At 45.0% G+C, this 16,540-nt stretch overlaps 2 protein-coding genes across 2 annotated transcripts; one reads left to right on the top strand and one right to left on the bottom strand.

Moving 5' to 3' along the window:
• The first annotated feature begins 4,587 nt into the window (after positions 1–4,587).
• LOC127293277 (uncharacterized) lies at positions 4,588–8,893 on the top strand. The gene is made up of 10 exons (XM_051322855.2): positions 4,588–4,753; positions 4,850–4,945; positions 5,037–5,096; positions 5,201–5,356; positions 5,475–5,591; positions 6,117–6,188; positions 6,722–6,805; positions 6,907–7,007; positions 7,330–7,414; positions 8,375–8,893. Exons 1-10 carry the CDS (start codon positions 4,679–4,681, stop codon positions 8,735–8,737), a joined length of 1,209 nt encoding a protein of 402 aa, XP_051178815.1. The 5' UTR covers positions 4,588–4,678; the 3' UTR covers positions 8,738–8,893.
• An 845-nt stretch (positions 8,894–9,738) lies between these two features.
• LOC127293276 (phosphatidylinositol 4-phosphate 5-kinase 1) lies at positions 9,739–15,625 on the bottom strand. The gene is made up of 10 exons (XM_051322854.2): positions 15,305–15,625; positions 14,519–14,608; positions 13,211–14,257; positions 12,575–12,742; positions 11,642–11,807; positions 11,306–11,416; positions 11,032–11,219; positions 10,786–10,940; positions 10,431–10,596; positions 9,739–10,152 (listed from the first exon to the last, which is right to left on the bottom strand). The coding sequence occupies exons 2-10, from the start codon at positions 14,554–14,556 to the stop codon at positions 9,894–9,896; spliced, it is 2,298 nt and encodes a 765-aa protein (XP_051178814.1). The 5' UTR covers positions 14,557–14,608; positions 15,305–15,625; the 3' UTR covers positions 9,739–9,893.
• Positions 15,626–16,540: the final 915 nt, after the last annotated feature.

Genomic DNA, 16,540 nt, shown 5'->3' on the forward strand with positions numbered 1-16,540 from the left:
GGCAGGGTGCCGGAGGCGATCTCCTGAATCCCCCGAGATGGGATTGGCGGCGGCGTCTCTGGAACTTTTCTCGTATCGTGGCTCTCGGTAATAGGGTTTTCGCGACGGAGAGAATAAATAGGCGAAGGGGCAGAGTCGGGAGGCGCTCGAGGGGCCCACCCCATAGGGCGGCGCGCCCCCCTTCTTCGTCTCCCCTTCGGACTTCTGGAAGGCTCCATGCAAAATAAGACCGTAGGCTTTTGTTTCGTCCAATTCCGAGAATATTTCCTGTGTAGGATTTCTGATACCAAAAACAACAGAAAACAGGAACTGGCGCTTCGGCATCTTGTTAATAGGTTAGTGCCGGAAAATGCATAATAATGATATAAAATGTATATAAAACATGTGAGTATTGTCATAAAACTAGCATGGAACATAAGAAATTATAGATACGTTTGAGACGTATCACCCCACACCTTCACCCGCACCACCACCACCGCAGCGCCATGGGGAAGAAGAACGACTTCGAGGCCTCCGGCAGCGGCAGCAAGAGGGTGCCGCTCCCCGTCGCGCTGGGGAGGCTCATGCACGGCAAATGGTTGCCGTGCGAGGCCTGGTCCGGCGTGCAACTTCCTGGCGGCTGGCGGCTCAGCTGCCGCCGGGTGCTCATTCCTCCCGTCCCTGTGCGCGAGCCTGATCGGACCGCGGAGATCCGGTGAAGGAGGCGGTACCTGCCGCCAGACCTCCGCGCCGATCCGGCGTACACCGTCGACTCCGACACCTGGCGTACGTATCTGACAACCGAGACGGATAAGAGAAGAAGGGCGGGCTTCATGGGCGATAGGGATTTTCCCTTCGGGGATGTACCGCCGACTCGTCCACGAAGACAGGAGGCGCCAAGGCATCGTCAGCAGGCGGCGACGCGCGCGCAGCACAACGATGCCACCGCCGCCGCCGACGATGCCTACGCCGCCTATGGCGACGACGACGACTACATCGAGGCACTCGCGTACCAGAACGAGGAGGTGAAGGACGACAGCGACAACTACGTCACGGCCGTCTTCCACGAATGGCAGCAGGCCGTGGCGGAGGGCCGCGTTTTCGAGTTCCCGGAGAACATGACGGACGACGAGATGGTGAAGCTCGGCGTCCTCGTCTCCGAGAACGACGCGCCTGTGCAGCCGCTGCTGCCCCGCTACGCCACCGGCGTCATGCCGCCGGGCCTATCGGAGGATGAAGCCCTTCGACTGGCACTACAGGACTCGGCGGCGCCACAACCGCAGCCCTGGGCGCCTCCTCCACCTCCGCCACAGCCGCAGCCCTGGGCGCCTCCTCCACCGCCGCCACAACCATATCCCTGGGCGCCTCCACCGCCGCCACAACCGCAGATCTGGGCGCCTCCACCGCCGCAGCCCTGGGCGCCTCGTCCACCTCCAGCACCGCCGGCGCGCCCGGCGTACGCTCCCCCGGATGGAAACTGGCCGTGGGTGATACCGGAGCTCATCGTGCTCGACAGCGACGAGGAGCAGCAGTAGGCATTAGGGTGTTTTTTCATGTTTTAACTACTTCCTCCGTTCCTTTCTATAGTGCCTATAGATTTTTGGCATTTGTTTCATAATATAAGGTTGTAGCTTAGCTTTTTTTCAATGCCCCCTCCCCGTTCAGCTCCCAAATCGTTCATCTCCAAAATTTGTTATGGTAAGTTAGGAAGATATGGATTTTCTAAATTTTGCGTTGATCTCAAATAGTTCAGCTAGGGCTCTTGTGTAAAAAATACACGTGCGCTAATTTCTGTGCTAAAAAATTATAGGCACTATAGAATGAAATAGAGGGAGTATGTAAATTATGTTTCATGTGTTGAAAAAAAGTTTCGGCCAAAAAAATGCGTCGTGCCGCTGGAGCCACTCTCGACGCAAACGGACGCGCGGTCGATTTCGACCATTTCGGCCGACGCAAACGGACGCGCGCGGACGCTAAAATGCGCCGCGCCGCTGGAGATGCCCTAATACTCCATCCTTCGATAAAAAAATGTCAAAGATTTATCTATATTTGGATGTATCTATATACTAAAAAATTGTCTAGATGCATCGGAATTTACTCTTACGGTATCGTTTTATGGAGAGAGATAATATTAAATTGAGAGAATTCCTTATTTGACACTCCTTAAAGTTTCGGTTCCTTTCTTGGCTCTGAGAAACTTTTTATTCCCTATTTGACATTCTATCTTCATCTCTTTCCCTATTTGACACTCTAGTGCAATTTGAGCACTAACAATGTTAGCTAAGCACCTAAGAAGACATTTTTGCCCCTGGTTCAATATTTTACCAAATTTTGAACAATGATAAAAAAAACAAGTAGTACCGTCATAGATTTGGTCATGGTTAAGTGATTAAATTACACACGTGAACATTTGGTAATGGAACCAAACTTTAATTTGAAACTTAGTCCAATTCTAAAAATTTAAAATTTTGGCAAAACCTTCCCCATATTTTGACGCTATATCCCCTACACAATTCATGTCTATAGAAAATGCATAAGATAGCATATACAAGTTCCATAATTCCCAAATTTACACGTACGTGCACACATATTGACATACTTGTGGTCAAGTCCACATAAAGTCTAGGGGAAGTGCACAAAAGAGCTTTGTTACACCACTTCAAGTCTCCAAAAGTAAGTTCAAATTCAATCATCAACCATTACATGAGAAGAGAGGATGTGAGAATCAAAGTCTGAGCCTTCTTTTGCATATTGTGATCATTGCAGGGCTAGCTAGGTTGATTTTTTTTGTGCTTCTTTTGCCCATTGCTGGGCTATCCAATGGCACCATAGAAATCTTCTCAACAACCTCTCTCTTTTTCTCTTGGCAGTAACCTTCTTCATAAGAACATCTATTTGTAAAATTTCCTCAACTTGATTTGAGCTAGTTCTTGATATGCACTTGTGCATGTGTGGCAGCAGTAATTGTAGAGCATTTTAAAATAGAAAAAATGCATAACTTGTGAATTAAAATAGAAACAATACCTCTTTGATCCTCTAGATTTAGGGTTGACATGTTTTCCTTTGTTGTTACTTGTATAATATTTGTTTGTTGTATCCTCCAAGCTTAATGTTAGAAAAAAAAGATAATCAGTTTTCAAACTTAGATTGCATATTATCATGACTACAAGTGTATCAATGTTAACCTTAGTGGAAAACAGATCCGTGTGGGTGCTCCATCTTCGCATGACACAATTGATGATTTAGTTGTTTTAGTGATCTTTGTTCTCTTCTTTGGTGGTTCTCTACATTAGCAGTAAGACAAGTAATTAACATGTATATAGTTGTTCACAAAAGTAGTAATGCAAGAACATGACATAGTTGCTTACCTCACTGCCAACATTGCAACAATGTCTTCCAGGTTACCCTTCTTACAATTACGCCAATGATGCTCATAGTCCTTACAAATAGGGCACAAGTGCTGGCCCTTTTTCTTTTTCTTCTCGTTGTAGCCTTGACATCTCTCGGTTTTAGGCCTACTAGCAGTGAGTTTTAATTACCAGTGGTGGATGCATGAAGAATCTATGATCAGATTTAAGCCATTGGATCTTGTCAAACATAGCAGGAATTAGTTGGGCATAACCTACTCTAAATTTTTGGATGGGGTAGAACGTGTTTGCAAGGAAGGCTAGAAACTTGCCATTGTCTACACGAGCATGTTCTCTCTTGCAAGTTGACAACAAACCTAAAGCCACGGCCTCCCAATGCAGTCACTTCCGCCACTTCTTCTGAGCATTTTACCACCTCCAAGTTCAATCCGTTGGTCATTGCATTCAACTTTTTAATTATGTGGGATATAATCATTCCATATAACTTCTTTCCTACTTTTCTCCTTTCGTCCCACCTGATCATAATCAAGTGTCTCGCTTTGTCCATAAAGTCATCCAAGTTCAATGATTTGTGGTGCTTGATCCAATTGTTAAAGCACTCCACCGTCGTGTAAGAGTCATCGTCCGTCTCCCCACCTTGACCGCCATCAGGCGCCGTCGCTTGGCCGACCTGCATCGCCCTAGCGCCCTCTACTGCGACCATCTGGTCGCCCGCAGCTTCAGCCCCTGCCGTCGCTGCTACGAGCTAGGATTAGCGTCGTCGTCGCTTTCTTGTTCGTGACTGGGAGGGAGAGCGACATGTCGGGCTGGGAGGGAGAGGAACGAGATAGGGACGGTTTTTTTTTTTTTTTTTTGCAAAGATAGGGACGGGTTTGACCAAGTACTTTCTCCTTTTTTTCGTTAGGGTTAGGGTAAAATAGTCCAACAAAACGAAAATTAACAGCAAAACCAAACAAAATTGATGGGAGTGTCAAGTAGGGAAAAAATGAAGATAGAATATCAATTAAGGAAGAAAATGTTTGTCAGGACCAAAAAAGAAACCAAAACTTTAATGTCAAATGTGGAATTCTCCCTATTCCCACGCTTAACAGATCGGAACGTCCGACCTGGTCATCGACCACGGCCCGGTGGCAACGGAAACGGCACCTGGCCTGGTGGTGTCCGCGGTGCACGCCAAGATCCAACGGCGGAGATCTCTCCCTCTCCCACAGTCCCACCCACGTTCCACATCCTACAAGTCAGTCCAGGGCACACCCAAACCCCGAACCGCCCAACGCATCCGCCCCCCATCCCGCCGGCCGCCGCAGCCAAACCCTTCTTCCCCGCCGACGATGGCCGCCGCGTCGGAGAAGACGGCCGAGGACATCCGCCGCGAGCTCCAAGAGCTCCAGCGCCAGCACCGCGAGGTACATCCGTCTCCCTCCCACCATCTTTTACCAACCTTCCGTCGAGGCATCTCCCTGACCCGTCTGTTCCCGTCTTCTGCCCCCCCGCTCTCGCAGATCAGCGAGCGCCTGCGCGACCCCCGCGGCCTGCGACGCGGGGCTCCCCCCACCGGCCCCGGCGGCCCCCGCCCGATCCGCGGCTTCCAGAGACCCGTGCGCTTCTCGCCCACATCTCCTCCTCCTTCTCGCCCCGCCTCTGTTTCTTTACATGATTCTTTCCCCCCTCTTGTTCTTTCCGATGCAGGCTCCGGAACCAGTGGACCAGCCCGAGCCGAAGCGCCGCCTTCTGTCTGCCGTGGTTAAAGTACGAGCCCTCGTTTCTAATCTCGTCAATCAATCCTGTTGTGGTTAGCAGTTTCTTCGTCAAATGCCCTAACTTTTCCTCTATGTTCTGCCTGATGCACGGAGGTGGACAGCGCTGAAGGTAAGGAGGAGGATGCGAATAGTGCAGCGGCGGCCGAGGGGCGTGAGAATGGTGGTTCGGTTGCTGCTGAAGGTGCCGAGAGGAGGGGAGCCGGCAATGGTGGGTTCAGGAGGGATGGGACCCAGTGGGTGTCAAGGAGGGTGAGTAAGGGGAACTTGCTTCAGTCTTGAGGATATAGCATGTATGTGCTTGTGGATGGGTTCTCCCGTCCTATCCTATTTGGGAGGAGATCGCTTATATGGTATCGTTTGGTCGCAGGAGCTCGATAAGGCGCTGCCGGAGCCTCTCCCGAGGCAGTTTCCCAAGGATGATGACCAGAGCTTGGTCAGGAGGAACAGGAGAATGCTAGGGAAGCTCCTTGTTGGCACGCTAGAGGTGACGGAATTCTTCTGTTGTATAATGGCATGATCCATGTGCTAAGCAATTGTGACAATTCCTTTTTATTCATTATTGCTTGATTTCATTTGGTTTGAGCATTGTTTTGTTGAACATATTAAACTAACCTGCCATTAGGTAATTTTATTTCAATTTGAAGTACCAAAGGCAAATAAAAAATTTATCCACGAGGTTCTATTTCTGTACTGCAACTCTGGCAGCAAGCAGAAATTGTTTTGCCCATTTGTCTAGGGATAGGTAGTTTCCTGCTTCTCAGTGGTCTTTCAGCATCAAATCCTTTCACTTCGTTTATCCAATAACCTTCTGTAGTTTATCAACTGGTTTCGTAAACAGTTAATTCCTAGTTTTGTTTTACTATATATTAGGCATGGTTCTACTTGTCTGGATATTTTGTATCCACTACTGATTCCGCAGTCTATCAATATATGACATTTTGTTGTGTTCACCTTTGGCGATGTTTCAGTTTATACGATTCCTGATACGTCCTCATGCTTGCCAATGCAGAAATTTCAGCAAGAGGATAAGAAATTGTCCAACTCAGAGGCTTTTATGCGTCGATCAGAGGCTCAGCAGAAGGTACCTATCTATATTATGCATTTGAGCTATATAGATCATTATTCTCATGTATATGGATGCAATTTTGGAAATTGTCTAGTGTGCCTATGGGCCAAGTCCCATGTTGTTTTTCTAAGCTGGCTGGCAGTAGATAAATTAACCCAGGTGGCTTGCAGTTGTTTTTTGTAGGTCTTGCCTTTCAATCACCTCCTGCTTCATGATTTAGTTATAATTTACTTTGTCTATTTTAAATGTTTAGTTCTACATGTCTTGTGTGCAAATAGTTTTTTTTTCTGTATGTACTGTTCACTATAAAATTTAGCATGGGTTTCAGTTTTCATTCACAGTTCTGTAAACATTCTTAACTCCACTTGAGAGCTGAGGAAGATCGATGATCTTTTCCAATTTTGAGAAATTTAGTGTTGTGTAGAAAACATGGTTTAGAGATTTCTCTTGAAAGCTTTGTGGCTGACAGAAGATCAATATAGCTTTGATTATATTCTCAAATTAGCTCCAACATATCAGGAAATAATGAAATGATTGGTTTAATATAGGCTGATCAAAAGGCTCGCGAGGACAGCGAAAGATTGCGACAGCAAGAGCGGGAGCAAGCAGCAGAAAAGCGTAGGCGCGATATGGTAATCTATTGTGCAGTTTATCCATGTTTGTTTAATTTCACATATTTTAACTTGATGTGTTGGTATTGCAAATGATTTAATCCTGAGGTGCTCTTTCTTAGACACTTCGTGCTCGAGTAGCTGCTAAGGCAGAAGAGAAGAGGTTGGAGCTGTTGTACCTACAGTGGACTGAGCATCACAAAAAGCTGTCCAATTTCTTAAGGTAACTTCATTGATTTGCTTCATTCTTAAATCTTCACTTTGACATTGACCTGATCAAGTTCCTTTTTTCCTTCTGTTCTGCTGCTTATCTGTGTAGTTGGAAATTCTAGTTTCTTTCCTGATTAGTCTGTTCTTATTTGTGCACGCTGCAGGTTATTTTTATTCCTGGTCCAAAAGTATCCATATTGACAATTAAATTGAGGGAAGATGCGTTTCTTATTGTACGCAAATCTTAATGTTTGATGTCTATAGCGGTTTCTACACGTATTCAATAGAGACCATGTTTGATCCCTTTTTTTTTTGACTCAATTTGTGTTTGGCAGGACAAAAGCTGAACCAGCTATTTATTACATGCCAGTTAAACCACTAAGTGATGATCCAGCTATTGTTGAGCAGACCAAGGAAAAGGTAGGTTCTTCCGTTTGTAAGTTGTCAAGCTTCATGCACTAGCCAACGCAACCAAAAGTCCAAACTGATACTCCAAAAAAAAAATCATAATTTGCACATGTTTGGGGATGATATTGAGGCACTTCTGGTACGAAACGCAATGAAAATGTCAGCTAGAGATTTACATTGTCTTTCGCTGCTTTGCTGTTTATCTGTACTTTTGTGAATTAGATCATTTACCAGTCAACCATTAGGGTACCTTGCTGTAGCCTTTCTCATGAATGCTGAATGCTGAACGGATCAATGAGTTGTGAATTTCCCCCCATTATGAAATATTTATGAGAGGAGAGAGAACATGAACACCAGCCTGGATGGGTGTCTGTTCACTCAAGAACATGGCGACTCTTGGAAACTACAATAACGAGCTTGTAGCTGATCTTTACAGTACGAGATTCCTTGATATTATGTTAGAATATATTTTCTTGATAATGTTAATTGCATTGCCTAAAAGTATCGTGTATCAAGCCACATGTAAAATACTGCAGCATAATTATGTTCAAGTGCATTTTTTCCATGATGAATTGCTAATTTCATTGGCGAACTTGCTGGTGTTTAAGTTTCAATTTTTCATTGGTAAACGTGGAGAATGGCTGTAACTTTTGAGCTATAGTAGCTATTGTCAGCACATTGAAAGTTAAGGTAGAGCACTACTTTTAGTCTTGACTTGGAAGTTTTATCACACTTAACAAGCATGATGGATAACGACCTTGCCTAGCGGGTTAGAAGTTTTTCCCTTGGCAAATGCAACAAATTGATTAAGAGCATCACATAAAATCGTTAGTTGCATTCTCTGCATGCATTTGCAATTTTCCTGGGAGCACCTTAATTATTACGAGACAAAGGGTTTACTCTATTTAGTCACCAGTTGTCTTGCTAATCTATCATCCCATATGAATTCATGTTCGTATCGATTTATTTCAGACATTCGAAGAATGGAAGTCTGTACGTAGGGCTGAGCTGAACCAGTTTCAGAAGCAAGTTGAGGAGCACTATTTGTCTAACGTCGAGAAGCAGCTGGAAAGAATTCAGAATGCCCGGAATGCTCGGAAGGGGAACGTCCCTGCTAACATGCAGGAAATGGATAAGGAGCTGGACACACACAGGGCAGAGCATGGTCCAAAGGCTCGGCGGATCCCTGATGGTGACAACGACGAGGATGAAGACGTAGACGACATGGCTGTGGAAGATTACCTGATGGATGAAGTCCTTGGCGTCAGTGAGGACCCAACCAAGCCGTCTGAAGAGACTACTGATGTTGCTCCTGTACCCGACGAGGCACAGTAGGCTGGTTATTTGCGAGGTAGGCACTTAGGCATTGCGATTCAATGTCGTTGTAGTTGCCCTTCTGTTGTGACTCTGTCGTGTATTGTTGTTGGGTTTTTGTCTTTCAGAATGATGTGATCTCTTGCTGTTGATGCCATATGCATGATTGTTTCATTATTCTGTTGTCATTTCTAAGTGCTCTGGCGTCAATGCCCTTCCTCTATTGTTATACGACAGATACTGCTATTGGTTAAACTCCACCTGAATTTTGGCCAATTATTTCTTTTGTGCCCTGTATTTTCCATGATAATATTTGAGAATTCTAGTGTGTGCCTCATTGGCAGTAGCTAATAAATCAGCCATGCATGCCTTCGGAAATTGTGCAACGGCAGCCTTCTTTGAAGTTCCTGTTGCGCGTGTAATGGTCATGAAAACTTGCAAGCACACAAAACAGGGGGCAAACACACTACCTTCTTCATTGACGTTTTTCTGGAGTGTTGACATTCAGAGTCAAGATTGTATTAAGACAAATGAACAAATATACAAACATTGAACACACAAATATACCTACTTATTAAGTACCAAGCGAACCCGTATCGTCCAGGGCGAGGAGAGAGACCTCTTTATAGACTGGAGGTAAAAGGAACAGCCAGGCAGAAGCTGATGAGTTTCGTCTTCCACTCGTGTTGAGCACAAAAGCATTTGCAGTAGAGAAGGGGGCACAGGTCGATGCCCAAACACTTCGTATTGACTGATACTTGTTAATCTGTATATTTTTCTAATTGTCTTTCCTTTTGCCTGTTCATCTTTCACGCGCTGTCTTTCGCCACAACGGCACAACCAGTCGGCTATTTGGATAATTCCCTGGTCAACCACCGCCAACTGACGTTTCCAGTGATTGCCCATCAGATCTGACGTCCTGTGACCAGAATGGAGATCGCCGGAAACAAGAAGACAGCTCAAAGGAATGGCTCGACAGCGATACTTTCCATGAGTCAGTTTGCAGTACATGACACAGTACAAAAGGGAAACTAGTCACCAGTATAATTTTTTTGGAGCTGCACAAGAACCGTGTTGCCTATCAAGTAAGTCCAGTGGAGAATATGTTCATCCTTTACATGAAAAGAAAAAATGAAAATGGCCTGTTACTGCTATGTACTGTTCACGGCCTCTCTATTTAGTCATGCTCAGGGAAAACCCTCTCCAAGAAACTTATGAATCGTTTCGAATACAAATTCGGATCAACAGATGATATTGAAAGAGGATCAAACTTAAGCGATTTGACTGCATGTTCTACTCTTTTGGACATGTTGTACTCCTGTAATATGTCTATGATACCGAGGTAAAGCACAACATCGTACTCCTCAATTGGGTCCGTGCTCTCCAGCAATTTCCGAGCTTGAGCTGGCATGTTCACCCCTAACTGCACGCGGAACCTGAATATAGATTATGCAAGAATCAGAAACATGACTTGCCTTGTGTAAGGTTAATTATCATGTAGAACTTGCTATTAGAAAAAAAAGAAAACAGAGAATATATCTTCATAGAAATTACAGGAATAAAACTGAACTTTCAATCAGAAAAAGGGAATAAAACTGAATTTGTTGTCCAAATGTGACATGGAATTAATCTGCCATTGTTATGCAAAGGCCACTCAAATATAGTTAAAATGGACAGATGTCACAGTGCTCAACACGAAGTCAAGAAAATCTACCTTCCGGTGCCTGGCAAAACAAGATCGACTTCCTCGTAACCACCTTCTGATGCTCTGACCATGCTTCCTCTAATGTGGGAACCACCTACTGTCGTACCTGGTTCATGAGCGACTAGTAGAAATCCTTTTGAAGAACTTGTATCCTCAGAATGGGGTGGAATGTTACCTAGATAAGGTGAAAAAGACAAGCTGTTGCTCTTAGGAAATCCTACCAATACAACGAAACTAAGAAACATAATAGAGTACACAAATTTGCAATCTGAGGAATTTGTTTTAACTTGCTAGTTTTAAGCTAAGGTCATCATTTCAGAGGAACTTAAGTACTGCACATATGTACTTGAGGTAGGGTACATACAATCGGTAGCAGATGAAATTCCGCTGCTTTCAAGGGTGTTCTGATGGGGCATGACAGCCTTCAAGTGCTGGGGAGCTCTGAAATGTATTCCCAATAGCATGCTATAGTCGATAATGGATTGAGATTCCAGGAACATAGAATCAAGAGCTATCTGCCTGAAAATCGTTGGGCAAGTAGCAATTAGCAGTTTGCATTTATCATCAACTTGGTACTAGAACAGATACAATCAATAAAGGAACAACTTACCTGAAAAGCGCCTCCCTCCATGGTTTGTCAACATGAAAAGCATGTGATAGGTCAAGATCCTTTAATGTTGTGTTCTCGTTAATTTTTTGTTTTTTTGTTGATCGGCCCTGTGTAGAGCCCTTTAAGTCGTACTTACGATGAATTCGCAGCTCAGTACAGAACATATTTCCCATCACGACAAAACGGACCTACAATAGCACCATAAGATGACAACTAACTATGGCAATGCACACGAGCTAAACAACAATAGTGTACCAAAGATGTGACCATGTACCTTTTTTCCAGCTTTCAGAGTAATCCTGTGCACGCCAAAAAATTTCGTGATGAGAGTATTATCATAAGCTTTGACGTGATTGTAATATTTTGGGAGCATCTTCAACAGTATCTGCAGGACGTATTACGTCAAACCAATCTGCAGTAGGCATATCTTATCACTCAACAAGGATATTGAATCAGTTTTATTTTTGTAAAGCTCATTTTATTCATATTTGAATTATCAAATGCCATTGTATTTGTGTAAGATTTTTGTCCTGGTTGTAAATGTAATGATGCGTCATCAACATCATAAATATAAAAGCTACAACCTCACAAACTATCTTGAGAGCCATACCTTCAGTTCACTTTTTCTCAATGTTTTTATGACAAATCGTTCATCCTGGGAAAGATAGAAAATACTGCCACTTTTGCCAGGTGAAGAAAGCTCCTTTAGACTATCACCCCCACATATAGACATCATGTAATCTGCAGCATCAATATGAAACATTTCCCGGAGATTCCTGGAAAACATATTGTCAGACTTACAAATAATTAGCTACAGAGAATGAAAAAACCACGCAGAAGAAACTAGCAAAGCTCAGGGCTGATGCAATTTTCTGTTTAGCCTGTATCATCCAGCACTGCTTGTACAAATATTATACCAGTACCACTAAATAAACGAAAAACTGAATTAGGAAGCATGTTACATAAGTGAAAAGGATTACTCTTGCCATACACTTCAGCTTGATCGGCTCTCTTATACCGTGACTCCTACTTTAGACAAACCACAATACCTAATGAATGTTTGTTCAAAGGAAACTTCATGAATGTTTTAAAAGGAGTTTCTTGCTAGTTTATGGAACGGTAAAAAAACTGACATGATGAGATTACTTTAAGAAACAGGCATGGTTTTTAAGGCGTCCACCTTAGGACGCTAGGCGATAAGGCGGCCCTGGTAGTGCCTTGGTAATTTGCCCGCTTTAGGAACTTAGGCGTCCTCCTTAGGAGCCCGCTTAGGCGTCAGAGCAGGTGTAGAACGCCTTACTGCCTTAAAAACCATGGAAAGAGGGCGTCTGACCATCCAACTATGCTTCTTTTTTTTGGGTACAGATGATGAACTATTTGGTCAAATTAACTCCTTCACCATTGTCAGTTGCACAGCACGTCCTAGTATTCAACTATGGATAGGTGAGCTATAGTTGTAATATCTAATCAGAATGAATAATAAGACTAAATTATGAAATTTTAAATTCGTGTAAAAAAATAAGCAAATTGAAACGAGACATACCGGAAGACCATAGGACAATAGTCTTTCCAAAAGAAATTAACAGAGCAGTGCGGAGGTGTATACTGCGAGCCCTCACAAGGGAAGTACATTCTTATCCGGGCCCTAGGTCCAAAATCATTTGAACGAACTTCACGCAAAGGTACAGGGGTGATTTTACCCACGGTATACCTGAAAAACAGCATTGTATGTGGTCAACTGATAGAAATGCCTGTTACTATGAACATATGCCTATAGAAAAACCACCACCAAACTAATGGCGCTAACAAATATGAGTTATGAACCATCTAATAGATAAAATAATCAGAACAGACAGCAGAGCGGTGGAAGTTATAATATAGTTCGATGGATATTGTCATATTAAATTGGGCACTTTTTGAAAAATTGCCAGGAAATGTAGTATGTGTTGCCTTATTGAAGTACATTTGTTTCTCAAAGAATTATATACATTTATACAATATGAGCCAGATTGATTCTGGTGCTAGCATCGGCTTCTTCTTTTTTTAAGACTCAGATAACAAAATATTATAACTGCTTAGAACAAGGAATAAACAAGTAACATACAGAACAGACAGATTCATGCGGCAGAATTCAGATGACACAGAAAGTAGCCATACATTGAAGCTATTCAGTACTCACCTAATGCCAAGTTGCAAATTGAGCATTAGAAAATAGCTCCTGTGGCCCTTGTAAATAGTCTCCATTGGCCCTCTCTCTTGTTTTTGCCATGTATTCTCCTGTGTTTCACCACTGTCCAACATTCCTGAATCTTTGCCTTTTGGTTGTTCCAAGATAAGCACTCCTTGTACATATTCCCGTTCATAGACCAGATCCTTATGAACATCACAGTCTCGTAAACGCTCATTACTTGACAAGGATTTATTGCATAAATCTTGTGATAAGTGGTTTCGGGAATCATCATAAAAAATTGGTGTTGTACCGTTGGAAATGCGCCTGGGACGATGAAAGAACCTACGTAGTCCCCGTTTGTTGCACATATTTTGCAATATAAATAATAGTCCAATTTTGGCCTTCACATTACTGGAACTTGAAGCACTTGTACAATCATTATTTGTTGCGCATTCAGAAACTTCAAGGTTACAGGGTATTTTACTTCCTGGTTGATAAAATATGCCATGGCCATCCTTGACTCCCCTATCCCATGTACCAATGTAACATGCTCCTGATGCATATTTGCAGTAACCTTTCCCATGAGCAAACCCATTGAGCCAATTACAGTCAAGAGTATCACCATTTATCCATTGCATTACGCCTCTGCCGTTCATGTTACCTGATTTCCAGTTTCCAATGTAGATGTTACCAGCAGCCCATGTATATTTACCATATCCGTCCGGTAAACCCTCGTTCCACAAACCTTCATAAGTGTCAGAGTTGGAATAAACCATTGTCCCCATTCCCTGCTTTTTGTTCATCCTCCAGGAACCTTTGTAAACCGAGCCATCAACTCCCTTGAAAGTGCCTGTTCCGTCGATGAAACCTCCACGGAAGTCGCCTTCATAGGATGCGCCTGAAGGCCACTGGATTATTCCTTGTCCGGTCATCTTGCTTTTATCCCACTCGCCATCATAAAGGGCTCCATCTGTCCACATATACTTCCCCATCCCGTGAGGAACTAACCCATCGAAGTTGCCCACATAGACGTCTCCATTTGGAAGGGTATCCCCCCTGATAAGAAAAAAAAACAATATTAAGGCTACAAGCACCTGTCCATTGCCTGTATTCAAATTTCTACCAAGTAGTGCGTCCACGCTTTCCCAAAAATGAATTGCACAAATTTTTGCACTTGCACCGATGAAATTAATGGTGCATTGTGTGGTTGCAAATCAAGCTCGCAGTTTAATGCACTTTTCAGTATCCAGGGGAAGCACTTAAGCACTAGTTATTTGTTCCAAAAATAAGGTAGACAATTATTAGAAATGTGCACACCTCTGGGTGTCCCCATTGCTGGTCTCTGCACTGGCCATCTCAATGCTTACCAGAATAGCTCAAGAGACCCAAATCTGTGCTCCAGATGACCTGAAACAAAACGCTGAAAGCTGTCATACGCCATGCAAGTAAATTCACCCAGATATAATCGTGGTAGAAGGCATATGGCCATTTCGATATAATCATGATGCAAGCCGTGACTTTAATTTTTTTTAGAAGGATAATTTACTGCCTCCGTGCGCGGTGTATAAAAATTCTATCTTGTGGCTGACACCGCAAGAGTTTCTACTACATCTGCATGGATGCTTGGTTTGTGCGACAGAACTAGCATTTCCATCAAAAGACGCCCTTTTAGTTCATCTATTATGTGCATCAGTAAAGTAAACCAAAGCGTCTTTTGAACATGTTCCTCGAAAGTTACCTACGAGAAAGTTACAGCTATCCTTTTTTTCTTTAGAACTAAAAGTTACAGTTGTCTATCTACCAAAAGGAGGCAGGATTAAGCCACCCAAACTCACAAAAAGGCTACACCTTTAACGAATCAGGGCCTAGAGGCGACCTCAAAACAGAGCACAATACAGTATCATCGTCAAATTTCGACTCGAGACACCGCCCAATTCAAGAAACGGATCAAAGCAGGAGAACCCGAAAACCAGCTGAATTCTAGCTCAAGCGGCCTCGCCTGATGATGGGCACGCACACGCACTCCCAGTATCGCTAACCCGAAGCTCTGCCAAGCAAGTACTAAACCGAGCGAACCAAAGGCAAGCAGGCACGAGACCGTACCTGAGGAGTTCGCCGGAATCCGGGAGTTGGAGCAGCTCATCGGCAGCGCGCCACCGGGAGGGATCGCGCGTGAGACGCCACGCACATCCGAGTCGCCGCAAGACCGTAGCTAGCTAGCTAACGGGATCACGATCGCAGCGAGAGAGCAGAGAGAGGGGAAAGGAAGGAAGGAAGGAGGGAGGTGGCGGAGGGAGGGCAGAGGGGGGAGAAGAAGGGGACATGGGGGGCCCGGGAAATGGTGGGGGAATCAGCACACCACGTTGCGGGTGCGCGGGCGCGCTGGCGCCGACCAATCCCCGCCCACTCCCAGCCCACAAATTTCTTTTCTTTTCCCCTGCGATAGGGCTGGAACTGAGTATTTATTCCGCTCGGGTCTTTCGGCGGCGTCAATCCAATCCAATCATGGAAAGCGAGAGCTGATATTTCTCCGCCAGGTGTGCGCGCGCTCCGGCGTCTCGTCGCTGTGGACTTCGGCGCGCCGCTGCTCGCGTCGGGGGTTCATCGTGTGGATGGATGGCGTGGGCGACAGGGCTTACGGGGGACGGCGGCGTGTGGGGGCGCCGACGGCGACGGCGACGGGGAATCTAATTCTCATCTCGTCGTCGTCCTCATCCCCGGGGCCGACGGACGGATGGGACGCACGTTCCTTCTCGGCTCGGATTTGGATTTGGATTTGGATTTCCCCAGTTGAATTTATTTATCGACTGGTCGGCAGTCCGGGCCATGCCGCAAGTGAGTGTTCGTTTCAGATCATCCCTTTTCCTCTCGAGGATTAGAGCATCTCCACTCGTCTCCCCGACGTGGTCCCCGAATGACGTTTTTTCATCCGGACGGCGTAATTCGACCTAGTTGCGCCCCGGTTCCTCGTTTTCGTCCGGATTTGGGCCTAAATTCATCCGGCGATCCCACGCCATCCCCGGCCCCCCGAGGAGCGCTCGGGGAGTCCGGACGAAACGAAAGCGCGGGAAATACCGAGGAAACTTCCCGCGCGTCTGGTGGCCCCAACTTGTCGGCGAGAGAAACCGATCGTCGTCCTCATCGCATCGTCTTCCGCGCGCTATAAAAGCCTGCCGCCGGTCTTCATTCGTCGGCCACGCGGCGAGTTAATGTCGTCGTCTTCCACGCACGCATCGTCTTTCGCGCGCAATAAAGGCTGCCGCCGATCAGCTCGCCGCGGACGCGTCGCATTCCACGCGGCATTAATCCCCCGCGCCAGCCGCGCCTATATACGCCGCT

Source organism: Lolium perenne, chromosome 4, assembly GCF_019359855.2.
Source record: "Lolium perenne isolate Kyuss_39 chromosome 4, Kyuss_2.0, whole genome shotgun sequence".
NCBI classification, from domain to species: Eukaryota; Viridiplantae; Streptophyta; class Magnoliopsida; order Poales; family Poaceae; genus Lolium; species Lolium perenne.